The sequence below is a fragment of the Montipora foliosa genome, chromosome 5, assembly GCF_036669935.1.
Source record: "Montipora foliosa isolate CH-2021 chromosome 5, ASM3666993v2, whole genome shotgun sequence".
NCBI lineage: Eukaryota > Metazoa > Cnidaria > Anthozoa > Scleractinia > Acroporidae > Montipora > Montipora foliosa.
The window spans coordinates 13036639-13049138 of record NC_090873.1 but is presented as its reverse complement, the minus strand read 5'-3'; the positions used below and the strand labels follow the sequence as shown (position 1 = coordinate 13049138).

Below are 12500 nucleotides of genomic sequence, written 5' to 3'. Positions count from 1 at the left end.
GAAAACCTGGAAGGTCATGGAATTGAAGTATTTCAGTTTCCAGGCCTGGAAAGTCATGGAATTTAATTGTCGGTCATGGAAAGTCATAGAAAATTATAGTTACGTGTGCTACATAAATTATGGTAGAAGTGGAAGCAAGGCCAAAATAACATACAAACGAGTTATGTCAGAAAATACCCCAAAAACAAGGACGATTTTGACAATTTTCGAAACTGGCAGCTAAACTTTGGGTCATGGAAAATTGGAAAAAGTCATGGAAAAGTTCATGGAAAATCATGGAATTTGAAAAATTCTTAAGAGTACGAACCCTGGACACGTACGTCTGGCGTTTCGGTATTTGACACTTTTGTTTGTAGAGCATGAATAGTTGTTAACCGTCGACACTGCTTTACAGTGATGATGAATCACATTTTAAATACAATAAAATACTGCATAAAATGAGTTTCTGTTCAAGGATGGCCACTTAATGCAGGTAAAACTAACAAAGAAAGACATACATACATGTAGGACTACTACAGGGTGGCGACCTGCCGCTAAATAGAGGTGGCCACCTAATACAGGTAACAAAATGCAGCATTTGTACAAGCGAAAAATCAGGACTTCGAAAACTGGCCGCTTAATACAAGGCCGTTATATACAGGTTTGACTGTATTATTGTGCACCATATTTTCAGATTGAAATAAAATTCACAGTGAGAAACATTTCTCTGTACATGTATTTTAGCAAAAGTACATGTACTGTATGTAGCAACAAAGTGGCAACTACTAATTATGAAAGGATGAAGTTGAAAATTAGTTGCAAAGTTGCTACATGTACTTCTCCAGGGCCCGGTTGTTCGAAAGGCGATTAACTTAATCCATGATTAGCGTAAACTTTTGTTTCATTTTTTCAGCTTTTGGTGAAAGTTTGTTTTTCCTATTTTTGTTTTTCAAGACTGACTTCTCCTAATGTAAATTTTGGTGTAATATGAGCGTTGACGAGAATTTGGGAGTAGAGAAATAAACTCCTTGGTTAATTCTTAACCTGGGATTAGTGTTAATCGGCTTTCGTTCAACGGGGCCCAGAATAATATTTTAGTCGCAAAGGGAAAAAATTTACTTCAGTTGGAAATGCGACTGTACAGTAATTGATTGCAGTTTTGAGCCCTGAAAGTTGACTACGCTGTAGTTACCTGTAACTCTAGAGCTACAATACATTGTACATTGTGTATGAAACAGTTATTTCATACAGTATGCACTGTACTGTGCAGTATTTTCTGTTCTATATCTAAATATGATATGTGACTACGAATGGCAAAAATGGTTCCTACATGAAGTATTAATCAGCTTTGGGGACAAGAATTACTGCAAAGATTTATTTTCTTATGGAAAGACTCTACAATATGGCTGATCGTAGTGTACGAATAGATTATGGTAACTCATTTTCTACGTGTACGTCTTATCCTTAATTTATATTATTGCTGCGAAGGAGCGAAGCAAGTGAGCAGCGGTTCATAATCTGGATTTAAGTCAAAGTATGGAAGCTGCTACGAAATCTCTAATTCATGACTTTTTACCAGAATGCATTACGTTTAACCAGAATGCACTGCGCCATGAAAAAGCTAAAAATAAATAAACGATGAGGCCGTCATGATCCTGCTTTCGATGATGAACGTGATTGGTGTTTTGTCTTGTCACATCATGCACGACTTTTACTTTGTCTCTTTGGTTCCACTACATGAAAGTTCCATAAATTTAGGCAGACTTTAAGTTACATCGTTTGCCTTTTTCTTAATGCAGACAATTCTGACATCTAAACTTTGAGCTTTGTATTTCATCATTTGGCGCAGTTACGCCTTCGAGAATCGTAAGGAGAACTGAAAAACACTCTATTTTCAAATGTGCTGCTATTCACGCAATCCAAGCTGACTTACAGTAAGCTTGCCATGTGCTTCATGCAATTATTATTAACTGGTATTATTATTTAAGCTAGATAAATTGGTGCAAACTCCTGAGCTTTGTAACAAAATCATGACGAACTCAAAGAAGTAAATACTTTTTTCTTTTTATTTTTTTATTTAACATAACAGGAGTTTACATTGCACAAGATAGAAAAAGAAAACAAATACAACTACCGTCAACATCCCACATCTTTGATTTTTTTAACAGTTACGTTGTATAAAAATATTGTGGAGTGAATTGTCCGTTTTGGTAAAAATGTGAATTGTGGGCTCACAACATTCCATGCATATGCTCCCAGTTGGTGTTATTGTTGAGTGATTGAAATTTTAAAATAAGCACTTTTATATACCGGGTAGCTCTTTTTTGGTTTCTGAGAAAAAAATGGCTGTAGACTAACTTTATGGACTTGGCGACCACTTTAGAAAATTCAGGTGCCAGATGTCTCCTTGAGAAAAAAGTTAATTACGTGCCCTGCAACTATGTAACTACATGTATGCTAGTCTAAGAGAGTACATTGTATTATTGTGATCATCATAATTTTTTTGTTTTTCACAGCTTTCATCATTGAGACATAAGAACCAAGCCGGAATGAAAAGACCTACAGAAACAGAGCTGACTGCAGGCACATCAAAGAAATCAAGGTACTTTGTCCAATGAAATTGTGACCATTGTTTTCAGGAACTTAATTTAGTCACAAGAAGTTGTATTTTTTGGCAGCGTGGCATGTTATAGAGCATCAAACATTTTTGTTGACCTAAGTGTAAATAATCTTTAGTGTTTTGATCTCTTGGTTAGTGTGTCATTTCATTCAACAAACAGAGCTGCAAGCATTCATTACTATACAGTGTACATGTATGTATTTTGGGGATAGGAAAAAACATGGTCTGATTACCCTGGGAAAGCAAATTACACATACAACTGTACATGTACTTCACTGGCCCACTGGGCAAGTGAAATAAAATTGTCCGAGAACTCTTGTTAGTCTGAGAATGAGGTCATTCTATTAAAGCCTCCTTACTGTACACTGTATGTGTGGTTCTTCCTTTGCCACACATATAGCCTACAAAAAAGATACGAGCTGTTAAAAATGCACTCTAGCATACACAGTCCTTTCTTTGTGGTGTAATACCTTATACCGTCACGGCTTGTCAAGTATCAAGTATCTTTTATTTAATCAAGGGCAAGTGAAAACCCGAAATTACAGGGCCATCTGTGAAGTGGATTTCTTTTTTTTTTTGCTTGAACATTCCTTAGGACTACCATGTTTGTTAAATAATATAATTTTACCGGTATGTTATATTTCCTGCCAAATATCCACTATATCAAATCTTAGTATTATTAAATAATTTTGCAGGGCTGCAGAAGATGTTCTTCGTGAACAAAAACGGAAGAAATTATTAAAAAAGAAGCAAAGAGCTAAGGTGAGGAAGGCTGACTCGCATATGAAAGGTGTGGGGATTTTTGTTATCTCGCTTACAGTGTGTACATGTAGGGGTGTAAATTTCAGGTTGGTCTCACTGAGGGTGTTCTGAGCAAAACTCCTTCAGATTAGGCATGAAGGTCTCATTTAGCGTTGCATGCAAAGAAATACGTGTATGAAAATTTATCTTATTTTATGTCCATAAAGTTCGCTAGGTTTAAAATAACTATTTACAAGGCTAATTTTTTTTAAAAAAGGTAAAATCTGACGATGACCTAATGTTGAAAACATTCAGTTTCTTACCCCAAAAAAATGAACCTTGTAAGATATGTGATATATTATTTTAATATTTTTTAAATAATTATTATTGTCTCTTTTAGAGGTCAAGAAAAGTCTGGGCCACCATTAGATTGGTCCCCTTTAAGGGTTTAATTCAAAACTTCTGATGAGCATCCCTGCCCCATCACATGCAAAGTCCCCCTCGCCACAAAGATAAGACTGTGGACTGTTGTTGTGGTGGGAAGTTAGTATAGACCCATGGTTAGGGCATTTGACTGTAGGCTCCATTGGACATTACAAAACCCACCGACTACTTTGTATGCATAACTGTTCATTGAATGTGAACTTTGGACTTCAGATTACGGAATTGAACTGGATATTGACCAAGATGTGGCAGCATAAAAAATCTATGAAATACTGTAAATTTTATAGGAAATGGGCCAAAATTCCTTCGAACAAAGTGTAGGCTATTCGTAGCCTCTTGTGTTGTCATTATTTTACTCTGCAGAAGGATCTTAGAGACAAATTCTGACCTTAGCCCCATGTGTCCATAAAGTTGTGGTAACTCAGTTATTCTTGCCTTCCTGTCCTTGTCTCTTCTCCTTGCCACTATGTGATCTGCCTCGATGGCTGTTATCTTAAAGGGGTTCTGAGGGAATGAAAACACCAGGAACATACAGTAAACAGTACAACGTGGAGTCAATACACTCGAATATTTTGACTGACTTTTGTTTCCTATTTGCCTAAAATGGAGCTTTATCAAATCCAAAACACTGACTGCATGGACATCTTGAGTAGATGTTATCAAGGTTGCACTTCCTTTACATGTATACAGTACACATAATTTTGCTTATTTTTCTGATGCCTGACGTGGTCTTTATATGTAATGTTGTTTATTATTTTTACTCAGAAGTGAAGTGTCTGTTTCCTTTGTAGGAAATCGAGGAGCAAAGAGAAAGAGAAAAACAAAACTGGTTGGATTTTTTTAATAATTCAAAGGTAAGTTTGTGTACTCTGTACGTATACTTAAAGAAGTGTCAGACTGTTCAATGCACCACCAATTTTCATAATTATTATGCTCACATCTCCAACGTACATGTTGGTTGCAAAAACTTCACGAAAAGCCATCTGTGAACTATAATTATTGACAGCTTCTACAGTAATCCGTCACTCCTTTTTGGTTAAAATTAATGTCTTCAATTAGTGACATGAAAAATGAATAAAAATAATGCTGCAGTTTGAAAAATGCGTGGTTACCCCCAATTTTCGTTTTGGATTTCAATAAAAGTTGTTTAGATCTCCTTTTCCCGCATATTCATAACCGCGCAAACATTATCTGAATTACACACTAAGCCTTGATTTGAAGAAGACAACTGTTTCTTTTAACTGGAATTTTTACTAACTTTAAGGCTCACAAGTTTAAGAATGCAAAGCGTGTGTACGCTGCAGAATCAATATGCAGCATGGGAGTTGTGGGCTTTCAGACTTTTAAACTCGCGCTTTGCATCTATAATAAGCTGCATTCACACGCTGAAGTTTTACGCTAGTGAGTAAATGACGGCACTTTTCCCTGGATCCAATCCTCTGAGGTCCAATCGGTCAGTTTTGAACGTGAGTAATAGCGGACTGTGAAATCCATCAGTTACACTCAAACTAAACGGACTTTGGATAAAAGTCAAAGCTCTACATTTTGCCAGCCAGGTGTTGAGCAAACACAAACACACTTTCAAAATCTGAAGAGAAAAAGAAAGCAATTTTTTTTTTAATCACAGGGGCACTTTAATTAACTCATGTTGGGTACTTAAATGTGCATGTTTATCCCATATTGTAACCCATATTGGTAGTATGTGTGTAGTAACCCATATCGGGCACATTTGGCCAATATAGTGAGTGACACATGTTTTGCCCGAGTTGAATTCGTATTTGTGTGAACAGTGTAGTGACACATTTTGTTTGCCTTGCTTACACGTATGTACAGGGCAGTGGCTCCAGCAAATCAGGAAAAAGTTTGAAAGGTGTCTCGAAGAAGAGTATATTTGCTTCTCCAGATTCAATCCAAGGAAAGGTTTGTAGCAGATTTCAGAACAATGTTTAATTTTAAGCTCTCTTGGTCTCTAAACGTGCTTCGTGCAGCTGACTCGGGTGGCTTACTTGTATAACAAAAGGAACAACATTAAGTCAAAATGCAATGAATCCCTCCAGTTCGTCCAGTACCCGCGGAAGTGGCAGCCGATCGCAGAGAAGAGGGAAGAATAGGAAGAGCTTTGTATCTTCCTTGCGAAACAAGGCAACGCCACAGTTGTGGTGGAGATTTTACGTCGTGCGTAGACCGCGCACCGATGGCTCAGTTGGTTGAGCATCGGGCTGTCTCGCGGGAGATCGCGCGTTCGAACCCAGGTTGAGAATCTTAAAATAACTGAGGAGAAATGGTTAGACTTTCCAAGCCTTTTCGGCTTGGTAGTGATATCTCTAAAAGGGCTTGTGGTTTATGAAACAACCATAAGTCAAAAAGGGGCTTTGCCGTGTGCTGGAACGTGTAAACGTTGATGTAGATGCCAAAAAGAAAAAACTGCAATGGTGGCTGATTTCGTCTCCAGTAAATTTCGTGTTTTTTTTGTACACTCCTCTTTGTACATTACAAAAAGAACACATTTAAATACCCTCTAATTGTATATGGACAAGAATTTAAATTGAAGTGTGGAGGTGAGATATATAGAGAAATTGATGACAAACATTACACTATTTGCTTTGTTTCCTTTGAACTAGGTTGGTGTTGGAACCTGTGGCACAGGCGGGCAGCCCATGACACAGTTTACCCAACCTGACAAACTCGTGTACAAGAGATGATAGCATCTGGCAGAGCTCATAAAATGTCATATTATTATCTCACTGGACATCATGTGCCATTATTTTCGTTGTAAATACAAATTTCGAGGATCGTGGTAGGGAAGAGAAAGGTGCTTGCATTGTTGGACTTGCAATCACTACTTCTTCCGTGGGCCTTAACAGTTGTCATGCCAATCAACATACACCATCTGTGACTGGAATTGTTGATTTTGTTGTCGTAAATTAGTTCATTTTTAGGGCCTGTACGAGGCAAGTTGTTATCAATAACGTTTAGTTGTCGATAACAAAAATTATCGATGAAAATACATTATGTGTGTGTGAGTCAAGTTATCGACTTCAAATAGCGAAAAATCAAGTCGTCGATAGCAAACACGGCCTTTTTTTATCGACAACTCGTGTGTGAGCAAGGTATCGATTACTAAGTCTATTTCGCAGCGAAGCAAACGATTTTCAAAGTCAGCGGCTCTTCTTTTCTAGTCGCTATTTTCCCAGGCTCCCGCAAGACGTCCCGGTTATCGACAGCTAAACGTTTCGTCTGTGGAAACGCATTTCCTAAGTTAAACAGTTGTCGACTGTAAACAGTCGTCGATAACAATTTGCCTCGTCTGTGGAGGGCCTATAGTGTTGTAACCGTTTGTTATTGTTTTATCGTCATAATGTTCCTAACCAAAGAGAAGGCAGCCCCTTTGGTGTTCCAAGTAAATGCGCTTTTTGCACTGTGCAATTTTTCGTGCAGCTTTCCTCGTAACGCTATGGCGGGACAAGTTGCACGAAACAGTACTTAACGGCTAAAATTCTACTCTCCCAAACGCAACTCGATTTTTCAAGCATTGCGTAATGTGACATCTGTCCTACAACTTGTTTCGCAACGTCCTTTAACTTCACGTGATCATCGAAAACGATACAAGTTGCATTTAACGTGGCCATCAAGCAACTGGTTTCGCAATGGCAGAACTTTTGACGCAAAATTGCGCACTCGTGAAATAGTTTTTCAACACTCGAAGGGAAAGTTCGTATCTCCGCGCGGGTATTTAATATCTTCTATGTACATGTATGCCTTTTAATAAATTACAACTGTTCTCGAACACTTTCGGCTGTGATTTGTTAACATGGATCATTGCATGAAAGTTGATACAAGTCAAATAACTTAAATTTAGGTCTTTCACGTGGGACATGTTTTGTGAAAACTGAGTTTTATTCACGGCACCAGTGGCCATATTTCTTTCCTGAAACAAAGGGAAATGTTTCAAGTGCATATTAAGATGATGCACAATTCCCCGACAATAGCTTACAAACACTTCCATTCCGTTAATCAAAGGTTGTAGTTCCTTTTATTTAAGAATGGTGGACGCATGGCTTGTTCAAGAGCCACAAGACATTAGTTTAGGACGTGTTAATTGTTATTGTTTTTCAGGGGCTCTCGTTTGGAGAAAACTACTAAGGGTCTCCCAGGGGTTTTGGGGAAAGGGGGAACAAAGGCGAAATATCTTAGGGAAAAAGGGAACATAAACCATTTTAGGAATCAAAAAGCTCAGAACAAGTTTGCGCACCACCTGCAGGCTCCCCATCGATCCGCCCCTCTTTTCGAAAGCAAAAGTTGACGATAAGGAAAAACTAAGTTGCTGTAAAGGTTAATGCATAAAAGTATTCTCTTCTGAGGTAACAACTACAGAATTTATGGCCAAACCATAAAAATGATCAAAGAACGAAAACAATAGGCTCTCGGGAGGGTTAAGCATGCGCCGTTTTTGATCCACGGACAGCAACCGGAAGTGAGATGCTTTATTTTTTACCTTGTCTTGACAGTGTCACTTTTATATTGTTAAGTATCTCTTTACTATATATCGCATGAGAGCGCTTGTAGATACTCAAGCTCGAGGGAATTGACTGAAAAAAGTTTAGCGCGTCAACATTTGTTGCAAATGTGTCCGGGGACTAATACAATACAATACAATACATACTTAATTGACCGCTCCCCATAGGGGCTTTTCAGGGCCAATGAAATACAACGAAACAACAGAACAGAACAACAACAACAATTGTTAAGAATCCCAACTGGCCGGAGGCAAACCAGTTGGCTATTTACAAGTGCAGCGGGGAAGTTGAACCAGGGACTACCAGGATCAAATTCAACGAGTGGTCAGGGCGGGTCTTGAACCCGGGATCTCCGGATCTTAAGGCAAGCGCTCTAACCACTGGGCCACACTGCCTCCTCCAAGAACGAAAGAGACGAAAAATGGCAAGGAGAGATAAATTAAACGTTTCTCGCATTTCGAAGTCTTCCATCTGCACTTTTAGGCAGTGATCTCTAGCTCTTTGCTATTACAGCAGACCTCTCAAGTCTCACGGTTTTTAGGGCAATCTCACGGTCTCACGATGAGGCACAAAAATCTTACGGTAAACAGATTCACAGTCCGATGAAATACTCTTTCCTTGAAAATTTTCATTTCTGCCTTGTAAAATTGATTTTCTGGAATAGCCCTCTTTGGATGTATTACAATTCAAGTCTAAATAAAAGGCGACATCTTGAGGCCCTGGGAATAAATTCATACAAATCCGTATATTTATTTCACAGGGCCTCGAGATGGTGCCTTTTGTTTAGGAGTGAATTTTAATGTATCGAAATTAGTCTATTCCTTTGAGATCCACAGTGCTAAGGCATATTTGTCCTATTTGATCGACTGGCTGACACGACACGGACTAGAAGACAAATGCCAAACAAGGTTATCGTTACCAATTTGTCGCATCTGGATACGTTTCGTCCACTTTGTCAAAATGGCGGAAAACGATGATAAACAGAAACGAAAACTTTATTTTGATGAACTGGTTTTAATTCTTTTTGACGCCGTCGATAAATCTTCTGGGGCCCGTTACTCAAAAGTCCCGACAAGCCATTTGTGGAACTGCCAACCGCTTGTTTGGGAGAGCCGATTTTAGTAACATGTTTTCAAAAAACAAAAAGAAAAATGACCGTGAAGTTTGACGACTTAAGTCCTCTCCGTTCTTGAGATACAAAGGGAATTGTGACACCCGAAAATGGCCCGTAAAGTTTCGGGACTTTTGAGAAACGGGCCCCAGTGTTTTCTCACATCTCCAAGATTGTTTTTACCTTGATCTCCAGGTTTTTGGTCTTGTGGGGTTGAGAGAGGTATATTACAGTATCCTGTTACACATTCAACAATAAAGTTTCTTTCTGAGGGGAAAAATTCATCAACTAAATCAATCTTTAATACGTACCTAAAATCAACACAAGATCGTTAAAATTGCTCCTGTGACCAAAAAATCAACTAATATTTTTCTTTGGATTTCAAAACTATGTTAACAAAACACTAAGTGACCCACGTTTTAAGCCTTGATTTCAAAAAGACACTTCGTTATTTTAACTGTAATTTTCTTATGTAATGGTCCGCCATTATTAACATCATGTTCTTGAGAGAGCTGGATCGAGGAGAAAATGACGTCAAAGGCTCACTAGTTTAAGAATGCAATACGTGTGTACGCCGCAGAATTAATATGCAGCACGGGGGTTTTGGGCTTTCAGACTTTTAAACTCACGCTTTGCATATATAATAAGCTGCGTTCACACACTGAAATTTTAAACTAGTGAGCCTCTGACGTCAGTTTTCCCTGGATCCAACCGTCTGAGGTCCAATCGGTCAGTTTTGAACGTGAGTAATGGCGGACCGTGAAATCCAAAACTTACACTCAAAGTAAACGGCCTTTGGATAAAAATCAAAGCTCAAAATTTTGCCAGTCAAGTGTTAAGCAAACACACTTTCAAAATCTGAAGGAAAAAAGGAAGTGGTTTTTTTGATCACAGGGGCACTTTAAAGCTGTTGAAATGAATCTCCATTACTCTAATCACAATTTTCAGGAATGTTTGTTCATGGTGCTCCTCATTGCGTCCCGTAGGAAGCAGTCTGATTTGACCAGAAATCTAAGTTGTCTCTACACATGGAAACGAGATTCTAGAATCGCTGAACAATGAAAAAAGATTCCTCTGGTACCCAGGGTTGTCTAAAAGTAGATCGGTCTGTTGAAATGACGTGCCATAGGCTCAAGCAGCGTTTACACGAACGCGGTTTCACGTCGACACGGTTTCGGCAACAGTCTTGAGCGGTGTCGTGTAAACAGAACGGTGTCACCGTATCGAAAACGATCAGGTTGCAAATGAAACCGCGTTCGTTGCTTTAGTATGGGAGTTGTTAGCTCATGCTTGAATTGTCCAGATGAGTGCGAGGATCTCTTTCCTCTTTCAACGAAAGGTTTTTCTGTTGGTAAAACGTACTGATTATACAACATGAGGCACATCCCCATTTGCGAGCTGGAAAATAGTGATTTTAAGCGCTGATCCGAGGAATCGCGGTCTATGGCGTGACCAACCTCGTTCCCAGGGTCTACTCCGCTTTCCAGATATCTTGAAAGCGGAGTAGACCCTGGGAACGAGGTTGTGGCGTGACCAAAATGTCTTGCTCATGCTCGCACATTACGCAATCCAAAGCAGTATTATGTCACGTGGCAGACCAGACACGATATTTGGGCCGACAATGGGAACTATTCCGAGAAAGACGGGATGTTAAATCAGTAGACCTTATTCGCTTGTACATTTTGTTTACCCAATACAAATCATACAGCGATACTCAGGAGATTTGGTCCATTGTTTTGTTCATCATGTAAAATGAGTGAATAATCAACAAGACAAAGGATCAAATCAAATCTCCTGAGCATTATCACATGATCTGTGTTGGGAAAACGAAATTTACATGCCAATAAGGTCTACAACAGTTAAGCACATGTTCACACGTATGCAGATTTAATACCGACGAAAAAGTTCACGGTTGTAGTCATCTGGGGATTTCAGCATTATCATGCATAAGATTATCGAGGATTTCAACGAAAAAGCGAGTTTCAAGGATGAAAATGAAGCCAACGTCATCCGACAGAGACTTGAAAGATTCGTGAATAACATTTTAGCAGAAGTGGAAAAGCGAGATGAGCGATTTCAAACCAGTCTTATTCAAAGCGGAAGTGTGTATGAAGGAGTCAAAGTCCATAAGCCAGACGAGTTCGACTTCATGATTCGAATTAACTCTCTTTCTAACAAACCCTTTTTCCTTCCTTGTGACAAAGGTGACGGATACGTTAAGTTAGTCACAGAAGACCACGAATGGATAGATTTCAAAGATGACGAAGGTTTCTTCAATCCAAATAAGTTGTGCCGACATTTTAAGAAGCTTATCAACGAATCTTTGAATTTTGCTGAAGTCCCTGAAGGATTGAACATCATGACAACAGATGATGCCCTCTTAGAAGGAGCATGGGGCCCTGTTTACTCAAACGTCTTAGGAAACAGCAGAGCCGATGACAACCCCTTTGATGTGATGTACTCAGAAACGCACGGCCCCGCAACAACCCTCTACATTACGTGGAATGGCGGAAGCACCTACAGCGACTTAACAATTAGCGTCGATTTGACACTCTCCCTTGAATATGATATTTCCAAGCTTCCTGTTCAGTTGTCAAAGCTCCCACGATCAGTAGAACAAGGCTTGCAAGATACTGGATTCCATGTCGTTCCAGCTGGATTTGACACCTGGCGCATCTCCTTTTCAATGATTGAGAAACAAATTCTAAGCCGTTCTCCTGACGGTTTCAAAGCTTGTTATCGCGTTCTGAAAATCACGAGAGACACAATCTCAGAAGAACTGGGTTTGGATCCATCATTAGTTCCATCGTACATTTTCAAGACAGTTTTGCAGTCTCAACTGTTTGCTGTTGCTCGGGATTCCTGGAAGAGGGAGAATTGGCCAGACATTATAAATCACGTTTTAGATGTCACAATACAAGGGGTGATGCGAGTGGAAATCAATAGCTTCTTTCTATCGAGATATAATCTGCTATCAAAGTCCGATCACGAGAACAATCTTAAACAATGCATCTTGGAAGAAATGATTACCAGGATTCAGGGCTTGAAGATGAAGCACACACCTCAAGATGTCACAGAAGCTAAACGG

At 39.2% G+C, this 12500-nt stretch overlaps 2 protein-coding genes across 2 annotated transcripts in view; both read left to right on the top strand.

The window, feature by feature from the left end:
• The window catches only part of LOC138002948 (survival of motor neuron-related-splicing factor 30-like), a 16050-nt gene extending 8479 nt beyond the window's left edge, over positions 1-7571 (top strand). The window contains exons 6-10 of the mRNA XM_068848912.1: positions 2496-2581; positions 3295-3361; positions 4576-4638; positions 5618-5704; positions 6406-7571. Coding sequence (XP_068705013.1) covers positions 2496-2581; positions 3295-3361; positions 4576-4638; positions 5618-5704; positions 6406-6486 — 384 coding nt within the window. The 3' untranslated portion in view covers positions 6487-7571. The remainder of the gene's footprint in view (positions 1-2495; positions 2582-3294; positions 3362-4575; positions 4639-5617; positions 5705-6405) is intronic.
• A 3446-nt stretch (positions 7572-11017) lies between these two features.
• Positions 11018-12500, top strand: part of LOC138003665 (cyclic GMP-AMP synthase-like receptor) — a 3022-nt gene continuing 1539 nt past the window's right edge. Inside the window, exon 1 of the mRNA XM_068849852.1 lies at positions 11018-12500. This exon is cut by the window's right edge and continues 1539 nt beyond it. Coding sequence (XP_068705953.1) covers positions 11355-12500 — 1146 coding nt within the window. The 5' untranslated portion in view covers positions 11018-11354.